We start from the raw sequence: 23,916 nt of genomic DNA on the forward strand, positions 1-23,916 counted from the left end.
TCTAGAATTTTGGAGAGAAAAGGAAGATTTGATATCGGCCTGTAGTTGGCCAAAATTTCTGAATCCAGGGTTGTTTTTTTGGGAAGGGGTTTAATTACTGCTACTTTAAAGGACTGTGGGACATAACCAGATAACAGTGACACATTGATCATGTCCAAGAGAGAGGTGCTAATTAGGGGTAGAGAGTCTTTGAGCAGCTTAGTTGGGATGGGGTCTAGAGGACCGGTGGACTGTTTAGAGGATGAAATTATTGTACTAAGCCCATGAAGGCTAATGGGAGAAAAACTATCAGTGTATGTTTGGTCCTACAGCTGCCTCTGAGGTTATAGGTGCCATGTTGTCAGCAGATGGCAGGAGGAGATGAATTTTCTCTCTTATATGTAGAATTTTGATATTAACAAAGTCCATGAAATCATCCATCCATTGATTAATTGATAGTCAGATAAAAGCGTGTTCTGTGGAAATACAACTAGATGTTCAGCTTAAATTCCATATTGTAGGACAAGGTCAAGAGTGTGGTTGTGACAGTGAGTGGGCACTGGGAGAGCTCTGTCAAATGCTCATGAAGAGGCTCCTCACCCTGCACAGAGCTGAACATCACAGGAGACAGAGGACCAAGACTAAGAGCTAGGGCAGTGCAAGGCTGTGATTACACCACCAGAGCCTATTGACGCTTTCGATCTGAGGGAGCCACTCCTCAAGGAAGCTCAGGAGGTGGTGCGTAAAAAGAGGTCTAGGTCATCACCAGGACTAAGCGGAACACTCTACAAGGTCTACAAGCACTATCTCAAGCTTCTACACTGGCTTTGGAGATCTTTAAGATCATCTGGAGGAGGGGAAGACCACCACAGCAGTGGTGATTTGCAGATGGAGGGTGGATCCCAGCCAGATCCATATCATCTTGCTACTCAGTGTTGAAGGAAAGATTTTCTTGAGAGATGCGAGGGGGAACAAGGGAGATCTAGTAGTGCTGTGGCTGGATCTAGCCAATGCTCAGGCTCTGGCTCAGTGCCCCACAAACTGTTCCATGAAACTCTGGAGAGGCACCATGTTCCTGCCCTGGTAAGAGATCTCCTCCAGCACTATTACAGGGATTGTAGCTTGAGGGTTTCTGCAGGATCAGTAACATCAGAGTGGCACAGACTAGAGGTGGGAATCATCACAGGCTTCACTATCTCAGTAATCCTGTTTGCTCTGGTGATGAACATGTTGGTGAAATCTGCTGAACCATAATGCAGAGGGCTGAAGTCGAACTCCGGGATCCGCCAACCCCCAATCTACGTTTTCATGGATGACCTAACAGTGACCACTGAGTCACTGCCTGGAGGCAGGTGGATCCTGGTGGGGCTGGAGAGGTTGATGGGATGGGCCAGGATGTCATTTATGCCAGCTAAATCAAGATCCTTGGTCTTGAAAAAGGGCAGAGTGGCAGGAAAGTTCTGATTCTCCATTGTAGGAACTCCCATCCCTTCCATCTCTGAGAATCCTATCAAGAGCTTGGGTAAGTTCTTTGATGGCAGCCTCAGGGACAGAGTCTCCATCAAGAGCACTTGTGAGGAGCTGGAGAGTTGGTTCAAGAACATGGACAAGTCAGGATTTCCATGTAAATTCAAGGTGTGGATTTATCAGCATGGGATTCTGCCAAGGATACTGTGGCCACTGCTCCTCTATGAGTCTTGATAGGGGTGTATCGATTTGTTTTAACAACGATTCAGTTCGTATCACGACTCGTGGTTACTGATATGATTCAACGATGATATCGATACATTTAGAACAATGCGGTCCAAAATGATTAAGTGACTTAAAATTGATTCGGTAACTTTTTAGCCAAACATTCTATCAGTGTGACTGAAATAAATACCTGATTACTGGACAGTGCAGGTGAAGTTTTCTAGATTCCTGTTATTCCTTGTATGGGAATCAGGCATAAATTAACTATAGATATAAACAACAAGTAATGGCAAATGCTTTCTCATTTTATTAAAATAAAGTGCAGTCAAAACATCAAGTGTAACTAACAGGAGGTTTACCTTTTCTTCTCTCATTTTCAATATTCAATACATTTTCAATAAAAGTACAGTAAGTGCAACCAACATGTCAACAGTAGGTTTAACTGTTACTTCTGCGTTTGTTTTGCAAAATAAAAGTAATACAATATTTAAAGTCAGATTTAAAGTGAAAAATAGGTTTACCTGCTACTTTTGCTTTTACATATCCTTCAAACAGCAAGTGACTTATTTAGAACAGCTCCATCTTTGCAAAGCCAAAGTGTTTCCACACAATGGACCACAATTGTGGCTTGATAATTTCTCGCTTGCCGGTCATCCGCCATGCTACATTTTGTTGTTCTGAAGTTTGCTCTGCCGCTGGTGCGTGGCGATGGTGTCACTGAGAGGCAGACCGAATCAAGTAACATTTAATGTCTCTATCATCAAAATGACTTGAAAACACATTTATATAAAATTCTGCTGTGCATAAATCTAGTATATTATTATTATATATACTATTTCCTAGTATTGATACAATACGATTAATTACATTTTAAAATGATTTTAGATCGATATATGTTGCCCAAAAGGCCAACTTGCTGATCACAGATTGATGTAGTTGGATTATAACAATATAAAGTGATACATCGATGTAGTAGATGAATCGTTACCCTCCTAGTTTCCGATCACCACAATCTTAGATCTGGAATGGAGAGTCAGTTGCTACCTTAAGAGATGGTGAGGACTACCAAGGAGCTTGAGCAGCTTTGCCCTCTATGGAAACACCAGCAAGCTTTTACTTCTCTTGAAATCCATGGAGGAGGAGTTTAAAGTTTTGTGTGCAAGGGAGCTGCTGCAATTCCGTGAGTCATCAGACCTGAAAGTCTCTGGAGCAGGAGTAGCAGTCAGAACTGGTAGGAAATGGAGAGCAGAGGCTGCAGTGGAACAGACATATGGACGCACGGCTATGCCATAGAGTCCTGGTGAGAACAGTGGTTAAAGGAAAGGCTTGGCTAGGAACAATGGCACCCCCCGGTTTGACAAGGCTTGGGGCAAGAAGCGGAGGCAGCTGGTCCAGAACGAGGTGAAAGCAGCTGCAGAGGAGGAAAGGACCAGCAATGCAGTGATGCAGTGGGAATGAGACAACAAGGGGCTTGGAAGGGATAGGAGCAAGTTGTTGAGAGGAAGATCTCATGGCCTGACATCTGGTGGGCAGAGCCACACCACATAAAGTTCCTGGTCCAGGCAGCCTACGATGTCCTTCCCTGCCCATCCAACCGGCACTGCTGGAGCTTGGTCAACACACCAGCATGCCCCCATTGCCAGAGGAAGGGGACACTGGAGCATGTATTGAGTTGCTGCCCAAAAGCTCTGGGGTAAGGCATCTTCTGATTGCAACATGACCAGGTGCTCAAGACCATCGCAGAGTGATTATGTAGTGTTGTCATAGGTCAAAACCCGTGAAGAAAACCACCTACTTGATCAGAGCAGGGGAGAAACCAACACCACAATCTAGAGCAACAACACGGCTTCTCAACACTGCACAGGATTGGCAGCTGTCAGTAGATATTGGCAGCCAACTTAAGTTCCTGTAGCATGTTGCTGAGACCACCCTCAGGCCTGATATCATCCTGGTGTCTGAGGCAGAGAAGAACATTGTCATACTGGAGCTTGGCAAGGTGCTTGCCAGTAGTCGTTGGGTGCATAGGGTTTGCAGGACAGTCTCTATGCAAAGCTTACACTGGATTAGGCAGCATAAGTGAGGAGGAGAAAGGCCATCTACAACAGCACAGAGGCAGCAGAGAAAGCCTGTAGGTGGCTCTGGCTAAAAAGGGCAGATTGGTGGTTGAGTGCTGCTAGGGCACAAGCTGAAGCCTGATCAACCTCAGCAGGGTCACCTGAGCGAGGGTGTGTGATGTTCAAAGACCCAAAACACCCAATGACTGCAGCTAACATCACTGATTATGTGCCCTAACTTTGCATCAGAAGATGTATCATTACAACAAATAGCAGACATAGATCAGTTAACAAAAAATGTGTCAAGGTAGAGACAAGAAGATCTTATACCAGGTCGCTGACCTAAAAGTTAATCAAAAAATTACAGTGAATACAATTGTGCATACAGGATAAAAGTGTAAAAACAGACTTAAGACGGTGAGCAGTCATAAAATATCAAGATGACCTAAGGAAATTATAATAGTAACTGTAGATCAACAAATGTGGGGAAAAAAAGGCTGACTGTAGCAGTCTTACAAAACTGTATAGTGGTCTTACCAAAAACTGAAAAAAAATTACAATTAAGATAAACAATATCAAGTTTTTGTACGAAAAGCATGAGCTAAGTCCTGATGGGTACTGAATCTTAAAACAAGCATTGCGGTGCTGGTCATGAAACAATAGTGATAAATTATAGTAAATGATTAATTTTGGGCACTTTGTTAGTTGAAAAAGATGTCCTCTCCTTCTTGAGCACTCTGAAGTTAAAAAAAATACTTGATGTATAGGTGAAAGCAAGCGGAGTAGTATTGCTCCCACCTTGCTCTGCATTTGTGTTCATCTCTGCTTGAAGCTTGGCTGCCCAAACACTGTAGAGGATGGTGTGCCAGCCAGCTGTATTTCGTTGAGCCTTGGCTTGGCTCAGCTAAAGTGGTTGATTTCGTCAATTCCTTGTGGCTAAAAAAATTGTTTGAAATTTTCTGGCCTTTCCTTCTAACCCTCACCTATGGTCATGAGCTCTGGGTAATGACCAGTAGTGTTTCCACAGATCCACCAGAGCCCCAACCGCCGCCTGCATCGCCGCCCCCCCCCCCCCTTATTCCCTACTGTTACACTGGCTTGCGCTCCCCTTCCATGAACCAGTCTGCCATCCAGTCCCCCATCAAGCTGGCTTGCTCTCCCTGCCTCCCCTACCAGAAGCTTCCTTCTTCAGCTGTTATTAACATTTCCGTGTTTTCCACATTTTGTATCGTAAACTGTTTTCTTGTCTGTAACAACATCTACTGCACGTCTGTCCTCCTGGTGAGGGATCCCTCCTCTGTTGCTCACCCTGAGGTTTCTCAGATTTTTCCCTGTTAAAAGGGTTTTCTGTGGAGTTTTTCCTCAGTCGATGTGAGGGTCTAAGGGCAGAGGATGTTGTTATGATGCCATGTGAAGCCCTTTGAGACAAACTGTTTGTGAAAACGGGCTACACAAATAAAATTGCCTTGCCTTGCCTTGCCTAGAATGAAATTACGAATAAAAGCAGTCAAAATGAGTTTCTTCTGCAGGGTGGATGGTCTCTCCCTTAGAGATAAGGTGAGAAGCTCAGACATTCTGGAGGGACACAGAGTAGAGCCTCTGCTGTTGAGAGGAGTCAGTTGAGATGGTCCGAGCATCTGGTGAGAATGCCTCCTGGACACCTCCTTTGGGAGGTTTTCCAGGCATGTCCAACCGGTCGGAGGCCTTGAGGCCAACCCAGGACATGCTGGAGGGATTATATGTCTCGGCTGGCCTGAGAATGTAGGGCCGGAGGGGCTGGTGGAAGTGGCTGGGTAGAGGGCGGTCTAGGTTTCCCTGCTGAGGCTGCTACCTCCACAACCTGGACAGTAGAGGACGACTTTGACGATGATGGCGGCTTTTCCTTCTTGACATCAGCATATCAAATGCTAACATTACATTACAACCATTATTTTTGACATGTTTGTAATGTATTGTTAGCATTTGGTAGTTGAGTGTGAGTCGTTGGTTCCAGTTGTTCTATCATGCCAGTGATATACTGGGGAAACCACGGACTCCTTGGTAGAGGACAATATCAGTTTTTCAATGGAGGCATATCGTGTCACCACTACAAAATTAATTTGCCTTTGTTTGATCATTTGAAAGATTTCATTGAAAATGAGAATGATGTAAAAATGAACAATTATTTTCAATTATCTCTAATTGTAAAGCATATCCCATTGGCAATATCAGTCAAAAGTAATTGCATTTGGATATATTTTTTGAAAATCTTGCATCTCTAATCGCTCCATTGATTGTGGAAACCTTCCATGAGTCTTTCTTCTCATTCAGAAATGATTTGAAAGTCACCCTGAAGGGATTTATAATCCACAACAGTATAATCTGTACACATTTGTACACATTTGACTTTTAGCTTTATTCATTTAATTGTAATATTTACAAGGGCAATATATTTTACATTTAACATATCCAGTAAGAATTTTTTTAAAGGTTTCTGAAAAAACAAACCAGCTTTTTACTAGAGGGTTCTGATGTCTCATGTGATGTCTCATGCTCTTGAATGGGATTATGAATTTGACTGGTTTTCACTAATTGCTTTTGGACGGTTTACAACCGCGAAGAGCAGCTTTTCCAAATATGGGTATAATCAAAGGGCTTATTGATATGAAGAAATGTGTCCTTAAGATGTGAAAAGAGCGTGTTCTTGTGTATATGTTTCAATGCAAGTGGGTGAAATTGGAAGATGTTGATTATCTTCAGAATCCAATTGTCATTATCAGCTGCTGGGCTACCTAAACTGTATTTTCAATTCCGGGCCCATCAGCCTAATATGATGTTGGATATTTGTCTGATGAATAGCTGTTTCAGCTATTGCTGTGGAATTTAATTTGAGAAATGGTGGTTGACTAATATTTACGCATTTATTTAATTTTTACATTTCAAAGCTAGAGATTGCCTTAGGCATAAAATGCCTTCATACGTTAGAAAATTTCAGAGCACTCTGACAAATTGATTACAATTTTTTTTTTTTGTACAGGCTCCTTCACGAGGCCCAGTGGATGTTGCATTCACCGCAGCCATCCGAGCACTGCTGAAACACACACACAGCTGTTAAGGAATCAAGACGCACTAGTTTTAGAATCACATGATTCTGAATTTATTTTACTTTAAATAAAGCGTGGCTCTGGTTATCAGGGGGGATGAGCAGTGAAGAAGAAAGTATTCAACCCCAGACAACACGGGAGTTGGAAGTGTTTTGGCCCTTCTGGGAGCTACAGCTTCAGATTTTTTTCAGGTTGACCACCATAGAATAATCTTTTTCTCAATCGAAATTGTTGTGATCCAAGATTCCCTCATCCTAGATTACCTAGGATTTAGCTACTGGTGTAAAACATTTAGGAGTCATGGACCTGGACTGCTTTAGTGTGTTGCTTTTTCTCAGAAAAAATCCAGCATTTTGTCTTTTGGTCCTGGGTGTTTGATAAACGGGTGACATTTGTGGTGCACTGGTTTCATGGATTCACTGCTGAGAACTTCACTTATGCCACACACTTGGGCCTCTGGTTCTCCTCAGGGTAACTTCATCCAAATTGGCGATAACTCGATGCATACCATCCTTACCGTCCTGGGTCCCTTGTAATATGGTCCAATGATGTGTTTGCGCCGTGAATTAACGTGACCACGTAGTGTTCCAACACAAAAATATTACAGGAAAGACAAAAACTATATTGAGGTGAATGTATTTTCATTCAGAAGTATTTACTTTTTGATAATATTTTTTGTTTTGAAATGTTTTTTACATGTGTCATATTCAAAAAAAGAAAGTCTGGGATTGTTCCGCATACCACAGTTCGAGAATCACTGTGCTAATGGATAGGCCCAGTCTCTCTCATTTCTTCCACTTGCCCAGTTAAGTGCCAACTTTAGATGCCTATGCAAACACATTAACATGCCAGGTGTAAACCCAGATTCTCAGAGCAGACGCTGACGATCACATCACAGGTATCCGGAAATCCAGTGTTGATTGTATGCTTTAAAAACGAATGTTATTGGGACACACAGATGGGCATTTGATATCCAGTAATTCCCATTATAGACAGACTGACCAAGCCTGTGGACACATTTTTGATTATACGATGCACTACCAGTCATATACCAGGTTTTTACCTTGTCTTTTGTGTCATGATTTCCCTTGAAACTTTTCCCATTATGCCTTAAATTTTGATGACCGACTCAAAGAAAATCACCTGAGGAATATATGTTGGGGACAAAAATAGCTGGCCATTATATATATTCATTTAAATTTCAGTCTTTTGTGCATGAAAGAACCAGTGTGGCATATTTTGGAATATCAGATTTGACACTGGGACAAAAAAATGTCCCTAACCTTCAAAACTCATTGGTAAATTTCAACTGTATATGTTGGTGCCATATCTTGATATTCCACAATATATGTAATGTCTTTCAACCAGTGCTGTTTCTTATCATTTGTAATTCTTTGGGAAATTGATTCAACTTAATTTTAGCGGGTGGTTTGAGGCTGACACCATCCTGTGCTTCTTGATGTGCCGCATGCCTTTTCCACTTAGCTGCATGCCTTCATTTGAGAGGCTGGAATAAATTAGTCGTGTTGCTGCCTTTAAGACTGAAGACAAACTCTACTGTGGAAAGTGGTTTGCTCAGGACTGTGCAGAACTAAACCAGTTCTAGAAAATGTAAGAGCTGTTGCCATTTTGGCAACAAACTCAACTCATTGGTGAAACGAGGAACTGTGGGAGCCCACTCATGCCAGGGAAGAGATTACATTTCCTTACCATCCTAAAGAAATATAGTGAAAATAAAATTCCTTTTTGATCACTGTAGTAGGGATATTACATGACTCTTTCCAGCAATCATCAACATTCACTATCAGAGTGAAATTGACCATGGAAAATGCTGCATATTTTCAGCCATTGCTGATCTTGTTGTCTTTGGAGTTTTTGTTCCAGAAAAATTCTGAGGAAACATTTGCATGTCCTAATCTAAACACCATGGCCACAAAACACACAAGGGCCCCTGTGGATGCAACCTTATATATTTTGGGAGATGAATAAAGAATCTGGAAAATATTCAGTTTCAGTTGTCTTCTACCAAAAAGAGCGTGTGTGTGTGTGTGTGTGTGTGTGTGTGTGTGTGTGTGTGTGTATGAGAGAGAGTGAGCGAGTGAGCAAGTACATCTTTCCCACTGCCATGCTTTCATCTTTCAATGAATGTTTCTCCTAGTACAGCTCAGGTATATGTAACAAGTTCCCTCTGTATTTCTGGTGCAACTGCTACCAGTCGATTTCAGCCACCTTCATCATCATCAACTTGAAATACCAGTGACATTTTTACCATGTTGTTCAATGATAAAGAAATGTCTAATTTTACTTGTCCTCCAAATTATTTTCTGCAACTGACCTCAGAGCACAAATGCACATGTCCAGTTGCAAATGGTCATGAGATACGCCTTTTGAGATTGTTACCCTGCAGGGCTCATCACACAGTCTATACTTCGAAAGTGCAGTTGTACTATTTCATCTGAAAAGGGAAAGCATAGGGATGCACATTATATGAAATTTGATTAAAATCACAATGTAGCCTGCAGAAGCCTATTTCCTTGTAAATGACAATAACAATGTAAAAAAATTAACATTTCCCCTAATATCACGATTGGCAATATAAGTAAAAAATTACTGCAATGAAATATTTTTTCAAAATTATGTTGTCCTTGTAAAGATGAAGATCCTTGGGAGTTGTTGCTAGTCCTCAGAATAAAGGAGTTCTGCATGACATGTCCATTTTGGCCACTTTGTAAAGGGCTTATGTTTGTAAACAAAGGACATCTTGATGCGTTGAGATCAGATGCACCTTGAAAAACTGAAATGTAGACACCTTCTGTACAGAAAAGCGTTTGAAAGTTAAGAGGGCATTCAAATGCACCTCATAGAAATCCGTTTCCAAAAGGCAAGGCAGGTTGTTTAAATTTCTAAATACTTACTTTTTTAAAAATATGTTTTAAATTATCACATATTCAAGCAAAATTAGATTAGACTAGTTTCTAGTCAATAAAATTTCATACAGTGAAATCCGATTCTTATCAGCAGTTATCAAAAACAGTTTTCAAAAGTGGACACTAAAATGATAAAGCTTTCATCATGAAAAATTAAAAAAAAATATTTTGGAACTCCGATCAAGTAATCCACTTCAAACCTATTAAAAAGCCATAAAAAGGAAGAAATAATTATCTACTTGTTTTATTATATTACCACCCAGTACTTCTTACAGGGCAACATAAGAATATTTGTCGTGTTTACACTTTCAACATTTCAGACTCCAAGTTTCTTGCTTTATATGCCCTTTTAACTTCCTTATGGCATGTAATAAAAATAATAATACTGTCTGTCGGACTAGTTTTGTTTGCCTGTTCAACTTAATGATTCATTATATGTATACAAATGAATCATTAAATACTTGCTTGTCAATGTCTGAATGACTGTGTATGCTTATTTTTATCTATAGCATTGGAGTATTGCAGTCTTTTTGTCTGTTTGTCAGCAAGATTATGCAAAATATGAGGCAGGTTGTCACAAAAACATAGAGGGGTGTAGTATGTAGAAAAAGTTCCTGCCCTGAGGAAGACCGATTCGACTCAAAACATGGAGCCATATTCAGTTTGCTAAAGGATCTTTAACTTAATCAGAGTGCCTCTAGTTTTTGTCCTGACTACCTATACTCACTGTAGATGATCTGTGCTGATAATCTTAAATGTCATTTCTCTTCTGTTCATTGCAATTTGAAAGAGAAATTACTTTGTTCTCTTTTTAAAATTTGTCTCATTTTATTTTAATGTTCTTCTCTCTCACTCTTGCAGGTTCTGTTGCATCGGTTTTGCAATAGGTGACCCCCAATCCTCTGCCAAAATCCGGCTATTAGATGTGACCACGAGGTTGTTAAGGAGAAGCCACCATGTCTTAAACACAGACGGGCCCTCTGGAGCCCTGTCCCCCCACCCTGGACCACCCTCCCCCTCCCCAATCCACCACCTTACCCCTTCCAGCCCCATTCCACTCCCAGACCTCCATGCACATGTGAGGGACAGACTACCCAGCCCTGGCTCCCCACTGGTATACCCCTCCACTCCATCTGGAGAGATGAGCCTGCAGAAGCACCAGCATTTGGGTGATGGTAGTGGTGGGGTGATGGGCTCTGACCGTGACCTGCACTCCACTGCCTCCTCCATCTCCCTGCCCTCTGTGAAGAAGGCTCCCAAGAAAAGGCGCCTTTCTCTGGCCTCTCTTTTCAGACGGCGAGGACGGGAGCCCAAATCAGGGCGCCAAAGGTCTCGAGAGCTCCAATACCCGGGACTTGGAGGGCTTGCAGGGGCAGATGGCATTGCCAGCATAGAGAGTATCCACTCTGAGATGTGTAATGATAGGAACTCTGCCTTCTTCTCTGCGGCTGGGACCATAGCTGTTACTACTGCTGCTGCCTCCATCTCATCTGCCTCGGGACCTTCCTCCTCTAACTCTTCCTCCACCTCTTCAAAGATAGGGGGTGGGGTGGGGACAGAGCTACTGGAGTGCCCGCTGTGCCTTCTGCGCCACTCCAGGGAGAATTTCCCTGACATCATGACATGTCATCACCGCTCCTGCATTGATTGCCTGCGCCAGTACTTGCGCATCGAGATCTCAGAGTCACGTGTTAACATCAGTTGCCCTGAGTGCTCGGAGCGCTTCAATCCACACGACATCCGCATGATCCTTGGTGACCGGTTGCTCATGGAGAAATATGAGGAGTTCATGCTGAGGAGATGGCTAGTAGCTGACCCTGACTGTCGGTGGTGTCCTGCTCCGGACTGTGGGTAAGAAGTGAATACAAATTGTGCATGAACAAAGTCACAATGACATGTAATCTGAACCTACTTTTATATGTCCTACAATTTTGAATGGTAAAACATACACACAAAAAAACGGACAAATTTTTCTTTCCCTGATCACATCATCACGAAAAATGTATTTAACAAAAAGCAGATAAGCATAAGTAGGAATGGGTAACAACCAGGGGTGAAAGTGGCTTAAAAGTCTTGCCGGAACTGTAAAAAAAAAGGCGCACGCCCAAAGGGTGCGCGCCGACGATGAATTTTACGGTTTTTAATCGGTTTTGGGTGATTTTTGTTACAGTTTTTCGGGTGTCTATTCCCCACACAACTGCAGCCCCCATAGCCCCACCCTTCCCGCGCTACCCCTGGAAATGCTTTGAAAACTGCTTTTTACGGTAATTGCCCACTACAGTGCTAACAACAGGGAACAGGCAGACATGCATACATGAAACTGTGACGTCACATGAGCACAAACCAAGCCCAGCAACTCGCTAGCGCTGCGCATGCTTGTGCCCCATGCTGTGCAGCGCCCTGCGTCTGCTGCGTTTAGCGTGAAACTGCCTTCAGACGTTGTTTTCTTAATTTAGTATGAAGGAATTGCAGTGCCTTAAGTGCTAGAAAGGTTTTTAATGAGAGGTTGAAAGTATTTAAATATTTTGTGCAACAGAATGTGTAAAAAGCCACACCTGCACTCCATCAAGTCCTTTGTCTAGGCTTCCCTGCACCATTTTGATGATATAAAAATCATTAACCATGTATATGTACCGGCACCAAAGTCCTGTCTGAGAAAGTTCTACCTATGTGGGACAATCATTTCCCTTGGGCAGGATGCTCGAATGAGAATTCTGATACCATATCAAATATGGCTGTCCCATCCGTCCATCCATCCATTTTCTTCCACTTATTCCTGTTAAGTGTCGTGGGGGGGGCTGGAGCCTATCCCAGTGGCTTTGAGCGAGAGGCGGAGTTCACCCTTGACAGGTTGCCAGTCCATCACAGGGCCGACATATTGAGACAGACAACCATTCACACTCACATTCATACCTACGGTCAATTTGAAGTATCCAATTAGCCTCGTCCCCAATTGCATGTCTTTGGACAGTGGGAAGAAGCGACATGCAAACTCCACACAGAAAGATCCTGTGCCCGAGCTGGGACTCGAACCCGGAACCTTCTTGCTGTGAGGTGACAGCTCAAACCACTTCACTACTGTGCCGCCATGGCTGTCCCAATTACCCTTTTTTTGTACCTCAAAGCTTCCAAATCAATGTTTAAGAGCATGCATACCACCCTAACTAAGCAAACACGAGCCATTGAAATTTCTAGCAAGTGTGACAGCTCAGCAGAGCCCAACAGTTTCAGGTGATTAGCCAAACTCAGTAGATTTGAGATATGCCAGCTCTGTTTGGTAAGATCTGGCACTTGACTTTTTTGGGGTCATCTCTGCAAATTTGAAAATTCCTCTAGAGACTTGACTTGCTAGACATCTTGCCCGTGTAGTGTTCCTGAAGGCCTGGCTGCATTGTCGTCACATGTCAACAGCAGGCGAAGCACATTGCTGGTGACTTCAGATGAGAGCTGCAACTCAAAAAAACAGTGAAGTTTGAGCTCTATCTTAGATTAGATAATGATGATTGAAGAATAATATGCATGATGTTGCACCTCTACTATTTCCCTATATTATCTAATATTATTATTTATATTATTATTATTATTTGGGTTGGTTGATGTAGCTAATGAAAAACCAAAACATGACGCCATCAAGTACTGATTTGTGTGCTGATTACCATGGCATTGGGTCAAGCTTCAAAGTCCCGAAGCATTTGGGTCAGCCCTAATATCAAAACTCTCTGTTTGCTCTCTTTTTTGCAGCCATTTCCTATTCTTTTCCAGGAATTGTTTAAGCTCAGGGGATATACCTATCCCATCAGACTCTCTTTAAGGGCAGTTTGTACTTCTTGCTGAAGCCATAGAAACCTTGAAGTTTCTCAGCTGGATGTTTTTTTTTTGTTAGTTTGTTTTTTATGGGAAGTCCTTTTTTGTAACCTTGACCAGAAGAGTAGCAGTTGTATTTAAGGGTTGTATTGTGCTCTGTGAAAATGGCTGTCCCCTCTACCCACTGCTCACACACGTAGATTATGTACAGCCACCAGGAGTTCCTTTTCTGTTTTGTTTTGTTTTTCCCTGGTGTGTCATGACATCACAAATGCAGTTATTGCAACAGACAGAAGTGTCCAACGTTGCCAAAAGAGCACCTGGGTGTAGTATCTTGAGCTTGTATAAAATAATTTAAAGTAGTATCAAAAGAGGACAGTGACTGTGTTTTTGTTTCTGTATTTTTCACTGCAGTTTCTTTTTGAAATTCAACACAGACTGCACGGAGTTGAAGTTCCTCAGCTTGAACACAGACTGGTTGAATTTGTGTCCGAGATGACAAAAGTTGTGGGATTTACTGGTGGAGTTAACAAGCTTTCATTGCCTCTGTTGATATTGTTGATGGTGAAGCTCCAACCACTTGTCACGTGTGTGTCTGAGACTGGAAGTGCTGGAAGCCAGCTGCAAATAACAGCATTAACCAAGGGTTTTATTTTCATTTCAATGCAGACCTCCATTTCAATGGACCTGTAACACTACTGTTGGCTGATCTGACCTGAGACTGAATGCTGCTTGAAGCTGTTCTCATTGCAGTGGGGTTGTGTTTTGTGTTATTTTTAAAATTTATTTATTTTTTTGTTTCTTGGCCAGAGTGAATGGAGCCTTACATTTATGCTCTATTAGTTTTGATACTCTTGGATCTGAACAGCAGGTCCAATCTAAATGATATAATTAAATATCCCAATTTTTCTGACTAAATGTTTGGGAATTGCAATATATCATTTATTCTTGTGTAGCTCACCAATCCTGGTGCAATGTTTTTGTTTTTTAACATTTTCTGATCCGCTGTCCTCTTGCTAACAGTTCTGTCTGTGTTCAGGACCCTCACATTAAGCCAGTAATTCAAGAGGGCATTGTTTCCTTTGTGGGGTGTTGTGGCTGACCACTGTTGGCACTAGGCGACTTTTACTGGTTGCAGTTTTGCCAGTTGAGCATGTTGAATAGGTGGTGGCAGCAGTGGGTGAGACAGAGCCTTTTCATTATTTGTTCCACAAGCACACAAAGAATATACAATATGCATGTGTTTGCAGCAGTCAGTGTTTTCTGGCAAGCTTTGGCACTAGTTTGTTGTGTTCAGCATAGTTTTTCAGTCTCCTGTGAGTCTTGCCTTTCTCTTATGTTTGGGTTTTTCATAGCCAGACAGCATATGTGCATGTCTTGTGCTTTTTTATTTAACCATGGAGTGGCTTAAAAGGAACTAAATCGTCCATTTGTGGTTGTCTGTACTTCCTCTGTTCTGTCCTTTCTCTTTTTGTTTTTGATGCGTCATAGCAATTCTGAAGCTCCTGCCAATAGGCTACTATCAACACAATTAATTTAACAGTTTGTTGTGGGTATTGTTTCTGAGAACTTTATGAAACTACTTTGAGAAACTGTTGCAGCCATTAAAATACAGTAGTTAAGTTGTTTTTTTTTTTGGCAAAGTGGGCATATTTCTTTTTGTTTCTTTATTGAGTTGCTTTGGAAAAAAATTTGTAGCATTTTTTGTTTATTAAATTAAAGTTTTGTTTTTTTAAAGTGATGTCAAAGTGGACAATGAGAGATTACATATTTGACTAATTTAGTCTCTCAAAATCAACACTTGACTTGCCTACAATAAAATCTACAGGCAGAAAACAGCCATAGCATATTGCTGTATTAGTTTAAATGTTTATTGCAACCACCACAGTAAAAAGGAATTTTTTACAAGCTAAGGCAAGCTGTTGCTGCTTGCAACAAAAAACAAATTGGCTATACAATCTCAATGAAATATAATAAAGAAAACATGCAGGTTGTCTTACCTCATGCATCGAAATGTCTTTGATTACCATCCCTAACATCTCATAGTTTCTTTTTAATTGATTGTTAAAAGAAAATAAAAGGCAAAGCCTTGTATAGGCCCGATGCCTAGTCTGCATGTGAGCTATGACTTGAAATTGGCCTGAAGCCCAGCCCTGTTGGGCTCAAGCTAAAATGTATGGCTCTATGCTCAATACACTTTTGGACTGCGTGACTCCTCCTGGACACCCTGACTTTAGCCTGCTTTAAAACCTGAATACATTATGTCTCAATCTTTTGGATTCGGAATGGCAATCAGTCATTTCTCATTTTTATGATGATTGTGGAAAAAAAAGATAAAATATCGATAAATATGGGGTTTTTGTGTTTTATTAGGAGAACTATTGCAAAAAGATAAGAAGTCTCTTCTCAAATGTCAGCTGCATTAATTTGTCATTTTCTTTTTTTTTGTGACCTAGCACTGTTGGTCTTTGCGCTGTTGTAGTGTTGCATGACCGTGATGCCTTTAGGCAAAACTCATTCTTTAATAAAATGGTGTATTATCAAATATTAGCTCTTGCTTGCAATGTGTCATGTTTGTTTTCTATCAGGTATGCGGTGATTGCCTTCGGCTGTGCCAGCTGTCCCAAGATCACATGCGGAAGGGAGGGTTGTGGTACAGAGTTCTGCTATCATTGTAAGCAGCTGTGGCATCCCAACCAGACCTGTGATGCAGCAAGACAGCAGAGAGCCCAAAGCCTGCGCCTGAGGACTGTTCGCTCATCATCTCTCAGCTACAGCCAAGAGAGCGGAGCTGCAGGTTTGCTGGATAAACACACCAACACCAATCCACACATAGTGCACAACTGCTCATTTAATCTTTTGTGTGCTTCCTCATTGATTTAAACATGCACTGCTGCTTGAATGAAGTTTGAATTTGTGGCTGAGATCATCTAAACACATGGAAATTACCAGAGACAAGCTGTCACTGCCCCCCATGTATATTGTTGATAGAGGAGTTCTAATCACTCATTGTTTGTAGGTCTGATATTTGAAGTGTTGGAAATGGGCCACAAATTAGTGTTGACTGGAGTTTGTGTTGCCATCAATGCTGATTGAAGCAGAGCTGAAAAATACAAGGGATGGGTCTTGATTTTTCTAATATTCATTACAAATAAAAAAATGCAAGAATTATGCAACCGTTCTTTACGTATCTCGACATCTTGTTTTTAGATCTGCTTGTGCCTTTTCGTGATGCCATTGTGCAGGTAACATATTTGTGGCACATTCAGTAACAGTTTGGCTGTTTTCTGAATAAGGGTAGTGCAGAATTTGCTTGAAACTATTGGAGGCTAAGCGTGTCTTGAGTGTGCATGAGTGTTTTCCAGAGTGGGAGGAGCAATATGGCTGCGATCAGCTGTTATTTTACAAGAAAGTTTTTGTTAATGAGGTTAAATAGAGTTATAGAGAGACTGTCTGTGTTCACAGTTATATCATTACCGTATTATATCAGCCAAATTAACAAAAAAGCTGTTGTCAGGTACCCTGAAGTGCCATCCATATCTTTGTGGATGCACTGTTGATATCAGCTTTAGGCTCTGGGCTGCTGATTCACACTGCCGTGACAGCAATGCCACTTAAAGGCAGTAGCTGTGTGAAGGAGGGCAGTTAGGGGAACAGATTATGGAATAAAAGAAAAGGCTTGCACACTACTTTTATTAAACCACCTGCAGTGGAAGGATACTTGTATCTCACTGTTTCTCTCCAGTTCAGTGTAGGGAAAAAAATCAGTTTCTGCTGATACATAATTTCTGCTCATAAAATATTGCTGAAGTATTCTCGAAAAGTTCTTTGTTTGATTTGACAGTCAGTTGTGGACTACAAGCAGACGCTGTTACAACTACCTGCCTACTCCAATATATTGTACTGTATATGGCACATAATTATAACACATAAACACATTACATAAAATTACACTTTATGATGATGATACAACCCGTTTCCCAGACTCTGAAACAATTGAACCCCACTACCTAAACAGCAAGACGTGTAGTATTGATGACGCTGCATAATGATTGGATGGCTTTGATGTGTTGTTAAGACACACAGCCCATAGCCCTGTGCCTCAAACAGCAGGCTAGTACATATCCTAGTATATCTAAAATATTGTGACCAAACTTAATCACTTTTTGTTTTCATCCTTCTGCCCTCAGCTGATGACATCAAGCCATGTCCACGCTGTGCTGCTTACATCATCAAGATGAATGATGGTAGCTGTAATCACATGACCTGTGCTGTCTGTGGCTGTGAGTTCTGCTGGCTCTGCATGAAGGAGATATCAGACCTGCACTACCTGAGGTCAGTACATGCACATGGTTTGAAAAGCTTTTGTAGATTAACATTTGCTTGGTAATGTGTTTAATCATTGTTTCCCACAGTTTAAGAATTTGTTTTTGTTGCTCAGCGGTGTATTGCAAGCTTACATAATTTCAAGCATATAAAAAACTTGCCTTAAATACATCAAATAAACTATTGATAATGACATGAATAGATATGTGGAAAACATTGTTTAATCTTAGGTATTAAAAGGCAGAAATGTCTTAAATGATAATGACATCCAAAACTAATGGGCAAAAAGGTCACTATTTTCATGTCCTCATTTAGGTCTTTATTGTGACTGGGACTCAAATAATGAAAGGGTCAATAAAATGGTACTATGGTTACATCTGATATTATTAAAACAATGTGTTGGGAACATTCATCTGTTAGCCCCCAACTTGTAATTAGGTTGTACAAATTTCAGTTTGGTGGTTTGATATGATTTTATTTCCCCAGTAGCAGCTTAGGTTCAGGTCAAAGTAGAAACCTAGTCATTTCTACTTCTCCAAGAGATTTTGACCCACTGTGCTAAATTGAATTAAATATTTTTGGAACAGTCTTAAAGGTTGTCAGTATGCTGAGTATCTCAGCAAAGGAAGAAAATTCCCCCTCAGATTTGTGATAGAAACATGGAAACAATTGGAGGCCCACTTTTTGAATGTTGAAAAAAAAAATTGTATGGAACACCGTCTCCTCACTGTTATTGTTCTTAAACTTTCCCTGCTATCTTTGTTTCAGTCCGTCAGGTTGTACCTTCTGGGGTAAAAAGCCGTGGAGCAGGAAGAAGAAGATTCTGTGGCAACTGGGAACACTTGTAGGTGCCCCTGTTGGCATCGCACTCATCGCAGGGATAGCTATCCCTGCTATGATTATTGGCATCCCTGTATATGTAGGAAGGAAGGTAAGACAAATTCATAGTGGTGAGGTGTATATTTGAGTCTTAGCTGTCACTTAATGGAAGGGGCAACATTTTTTTTTTACTTTCACTTCAGGGATGAGGTCTCAGTTTTATTTTACTGTTCAGATTGACTATATTGAATAGTTTGAGTAATTCCCTTAGATTGGAGCTCTGATTTCTCATACATCATTCCCCTAAAGCAGACTGTGTTGTAAGCAAAGGTAATGTTAAGCTAATAAAACTGTCATTGGGGCCATCAGGTGAGCACCCTCCTTCCTTCATGTTTCATTGATAGACCCACAGCATCTCCAGATCGCTCAACGGTTAAACCTGGCATCCCCCTCAGTTCCATACCCTCCTGTATTTTCTGTCAGACTATGCATGGCAGAGGTATCGTTTTCCCTGGATCAGGTACTTACCTGACTGCATACCAAAAGTCTTCATTTCGCTGCCTAGTTGGTGTCTCTCCTTTTGCGCCCCAGCCAGTGGCTTTTCTTTCTGCTGCTGTGGACAAAGGTTTGATTGGCTGTTGGTGTGAGTGACCTCAGATCCCCCCTTTTTTTTTTAGCCAGCAGGTCGTTGATGTCGCATGAATCCCCCTGCTTTTCAATTACATATATTTTGACTTATCAGTCATTCTGGGCCGCTTCTGTTGCCAGTTCATTTGTATTTTTTCCTTTTGTTAAGCTTCTTTGACCCCTTCTTCCCATGGAACTGTCAGTTCAACCACATAAGCCAGCTTTGCTGTTGTGGACCATAGGACCATGTCTGGCCTGAGAGTTTTTTGCCCCTTGTTCTTGGGATAGATAATTTTTTGTCAAGGTCATTTCCATCCAGTATTGAGGAACCTACAGAATGCTCCTATCCTTTTTTCATGGTGCTCTTTAGGTTGGTATGCTGGACAAATGGTATGACGTTGACCCGTTCTGTTGATCTTTGTTGTAGAGGGTTTGTGGTGGTTTGCCTCCGATCCAGTACCAGCCAGCTATCAGAATTCTTAGTTATGCTGCAGAGTGTAGTGCCCTTGGTGAGACTTATACCCCTTTCACACTGAAAAACAGGTATCAACACACTGTTTTTGTACCCACATTTGCTCTGCATTAGGGCGCATTCAAGCTTCCAGCAGACGTGGGTCTGAGCTCCCGCTGCGTGCCTGTGGTTTTCTCTCTCGTACGTCATTGCGCTGGCAGTGTCACCATTACATGTAAAAGTGCGCCATGTCTCAAAATGCCAGTGATGTTCCCATAAATCACAGTGTCCCGTTCCCGGTTCCAGAAGTCTGCCGCCGGATCTCCTCTTCACCGCGGAAAAAGATGTGAAGATCGGTATACAAGTTGTTTATTAACATGGTCGCGCTTGCGCAGTTCATGTTAGGGTTCCCCAATTGGTGGGTATTCCCAAGCATAGATTAATTCACCTAAGATCATACACATGTAAATTGTTAGAAAAAGAGGAGTGAAATCGAGTCTCGGGGACATCAACAGGAAGACTGATCTTATGGCAGAGGCCAAACTTTATTGAGAGATGAGTGAGCAGCTCTCGCAGCGCAGCCTGTCCCTTTTTTTTTTTCCTCCAGAGCTTCCACAATGACAGCCTGACAGGCAGCACAGTGACAAAATCAGATTGCGTGAAACCTGAGACAACGTGGGTTGCCTTTTTCACACTGCAGGCGAGCAGAACTGCTAAACACCCGGGGTCGCTTGGCGAGTCGGTCGACGCGGGTTGAAATGCAGAGTCAACCCTTTCAGAGTGCTCAAACACACGTGTTCACCCGCGTTTTAGGTGCAGTGTGAAAGGGGCTTTACATTTTGCCTTCAGGATGCAGGTGCTTGATGAAGGGAACAGGCAGGATCTTCTTCACACCACATTTTAAAGTTTTGGGGAAGGGCGGCAGGTCGTATGTGGCTCTGATAACAAAATAAATAAGGATTGATTAGAAGATACTATGGTTATTATTTATTTGAAATTTAGTATTAGACCAATGTTTTTCATCAGAATAATAAACTAACAACTGTATTTACTAGAGATGCACCACTTGCATTTTTCTTCTGATTCAAAATTTCCAATTTTTTTGTTTGTGTGACTTACCATCACTGATTTTTGATGATTCAAATATTCTGAAAACTATACTTGACATAATATAACATCTTTACTTACTTAAACTACCAAAAAAAGTTAAAGTGCACTCCCACTGGAAAGTGGTTCCAATAAAATTCAACTGATGCTGTGCATCCAGCTGTCCCACATATATTTTACTTATAGAACAAAAAAAGTTGAATGCAGTAGCCAGTGAAGGAAAGGAGAGGCTCCGGGCTAGTTCTGGGTTCGAGCTTTGTCTACTAGCCTTGGCCACTTTCCTCTTGTTAGCTTCCTCAAACTAAGCAGGCTCAATGGACTAATGAAGTTTTAAGAGTCTTACTAAGTTTGTTATTTGTTGTGGCTCCCCTGTAGTTTATATTGGCCTTACATATTTTTCAAATTGCAAACTTAATGTTCTCATTTTCACAGCGAAGAACTTTGTTATTGACCTGGATTTTCTGGCGTGCATGCCCCTGCCTTGCTTGATTCAACCGCGTTCAAGCCCCCGATCCAGTGGTCAGCCAGTGAGACTTTTGGACCTGAGACCTTTGGTACTCCTCTCTTTGAAGTGGCTAGTTGAGGGAAGCTCTTTTCCAAGAGGAGACAGAGGATGCTATTATGGGTAGCTGGCCCATATCAGCCCTATTGGGGTCTGTTTCCTCCTGTCAGCTGTCTTTCCAAGATGTCACATGGACTTTCCCTTGTTGTGAGCTTCCCTCTCGTTCCCTCTCACAACAGTAACTGGGTTTTCTTACAGAAGATCAGTAAAGCTAATAGTTAACTAGGTGTTTCAATCCATATGGTAAGTTGGTGCCTTTATTATATTGGACTGAAAACTAGAACTGCATATCATTTGCTTACTAACTACTGATTTTAGAAAACGACCCTGTGTTTGTAGCAATTTTTGAATTATCTGCACTGTGTTTGTATCAGTGTATACACTTTTGTTTTCTCATCACTACTCTGTTGAATAAAAATAATGAGAGTCCAATAAACTGCAAGCAATCTGACTCTTCAGAATTCCCCTCCTCTGCCTGCCAAGAAGAACTTGGGGCCAGCAGTCTTCTTTTTGCATCACTGAAACAGACTGCATTCAGCCTTGATTACATTACCCATGGAACATTTGTGCAATGGAACACCTGCATTCCTCATGTACTCGATGACTATAACTTCTCAGTCTCAACATTGCAGCCTGGTTTACTCTAGACCAAAGCCATTGCCATTACATTTATTGCAAATTGGTCACAATATTGCTATAATTGTTCTTTTTCAGCTGTACATTGTTTTACATGGTCCTTTACATGCATTCATCCACTCTCAGAATCAGTTTTACTTCTCCAGCCTTCTCCTTGCATGTTATGGCCACAAAAGTTAGGTTGTAATTCTTAGTTTAGATGGACAGAATTTGTCTCCTCAGTTTTCTGTTTTCTGGGAGAGTGACTCTTAACACCTTTGTGTGCCCCAATCAGATCCATAACCGATATGAAGGCAAAGATATCTCCAACCACAAGAGGAATCTGGTGATAGCTGGTGGAGTGACCCTGTCTGTCATCGTGTCTCCAGTGGTGGCAGCAGTCACTGTTGGTCAGTCTCCTCTTCAGGGTCTTCCCCTTTCTTCTCTCTGTGCTCTACAGTACATCTTTATTGCCATATACTAGCTTGACTTTGCAGTCTTCAGGAATGCATTTTTTAAATTTGAAGTGTTCACATTATGTAAAAGTTTATCTGGATTTTTCTGGAAGAGTTGAAGGAGATATAGACTGTTTATATTGCTGTATATCAATACAGAGGCCTTCACTTTGTATATTTTTTCATCTATGAGCTAAGAAATCACTGGCGTGTATCTTTCTGTTTTTATTCTTAAGGCATTGGAGTACCGATCATGCTGGCGTATGTCTATGGTGTAGTGCCGATCTCACTTTGCCGTAGTGGGGGTTGTGGTGTTTCGGCAGGGAATGGCAAAGGGGTTCGCATAGAGTTTGATGATGAGAATGACCTGAATGCTGGCAGTGGAGCAGCTGTCACTGGTAAGCTTCAAATCCCCCCACAACACCCCTGCCTTCAAATAAGTTTCACTATCTGAAATGCACACAACATTACCCAGATGAAATCTGTTGGAATGCTTTTTCTGAAAAGGGTAAATGTGTATTCCTTATTTTCAATATGTATTTTATAACTGTATCCTTCGTAGATACAACATCAGTAGCAGACACCAGGAACAACCCCAGTATAGGTGAAGGCAGTGTTGGGGGAATGACGGGCAGCCTGAGTGCCAGTGGCAGCCAAATGGACCGACTTGGGGCCATTCGAGACAACCTGAGTGAGACAGCTTCTACCATGGCCCTGGCCGGAGCCAGCATCACTGGCAGCCTGTCTGGCAGTGCCATGGTCAACTACTTAAGCAGGTATTATGACAGTAACACATGATGTGGGAATTAGTTGTTTATGCAACCACATTGTCATAATCACTCTTACATGTTGTCAGACTGGAGGTGCAGGCTGATGTGCAAAAGGACCGCTGCAGTCTCAGTGGGGAGTCTGGCACCGTAAGCCTGGGAACAATCAGTGACAATGCTAGCACCAAAGCAATGGCTGGATCCATACTTAATGCCCACATGCCCCATGACAGGTCAGAACAGCAATTATGCAATAACTTGTGAATAAAAATGCGATTGCATAATTTCACACTTACTGTGATACTAATGTTAAAAAAATTTTGGAATGTTGTTTTGCTTGACAGAGAAAGAAATACTTTTATTTGATTGTTTTGTATGTGTACCTTTTCTTCCCATTCATGGTAATGACTATATTATGGAGGCCTCCAATAGTCAATAGTTTGAAAAAGATCAGGTCTCTCTTTACTTTCAACGGTGTCTGATGTGCTTACTAAGTAGTTACACAGGCATTGTAAAACCACCTTAAAATGCAGATTGATTGAACACACACACACAGTCTCACACACACACACAGTCTCACACACACACACACACACACACACACACAGTCACCCACGCACTGTATTCACCCTATATGTCTTCCCTCTT

At 41.6% G+C, this 23,916-nt stretch overlaps 1 protein-coding gene across 1 annotated transcript in view; it reads left to right on the forward strand.

The window, feature by feature from the left end:
• The window catches only part of LOC147253813 (E3 ubiquitin-protein ligase RNF19A-like), a 42,789-nt gene that overhangs the window by 16,112 nt on the left and 2,761 nt on the right, over window positions 1-23,916 (forward strand). The window contains exons 2-9 of the mRNA XM_086219120.1: window positions 10,597-11,586; window positions 16,128-16,336; window positions 17,730-17,874; window positions 18,634-18,796; window positions 22,342-22,456; window positions 22,738-22,899; window positions 23,064-23,277; window positions 23,358-23,501. Of these exons, the coding sequence (XP_086075246.1) occupies window positions 10,877-11,586; window positions 16,128-16,336; window positions 17,730-17,874; window positions 18,634-18,796; window positions 22,342-22,456; window positions 22,738-22,899; window positions 23,064-23,277; window positions 23,358-23,501 (1,862 nt within the window). The 5' untranslated portion in view covers window positions 10,597-10,876. The remainder of the gene's footprint in view (window positions 1-10,596; window positions 11,587-16,127; window positions 16,337-17,729; window positions 17,875-18,633; window positions 18,797-22,341; window positions 22,457-22,737; window positions 22,900-23,063; window positions 23,278-23,357; window positions 23,502-23,916) is intronic.

This window comes from Aulostomus chinensis, chromosome 11, assembly GCF_037954235.1.
Source record: "Aulostomus chinensis isolate RoL2024-O1b breed Wild chromosome 11, RoL_Achi_v1.0, whole genome shotgun sequence".
Lineage (NCBI taxonomy): Eukaryota > Metazoa > Chordata > Actinopteri > Syngnathiformes > Aulostomidae > Aulostomus > Aulostomus chinensis.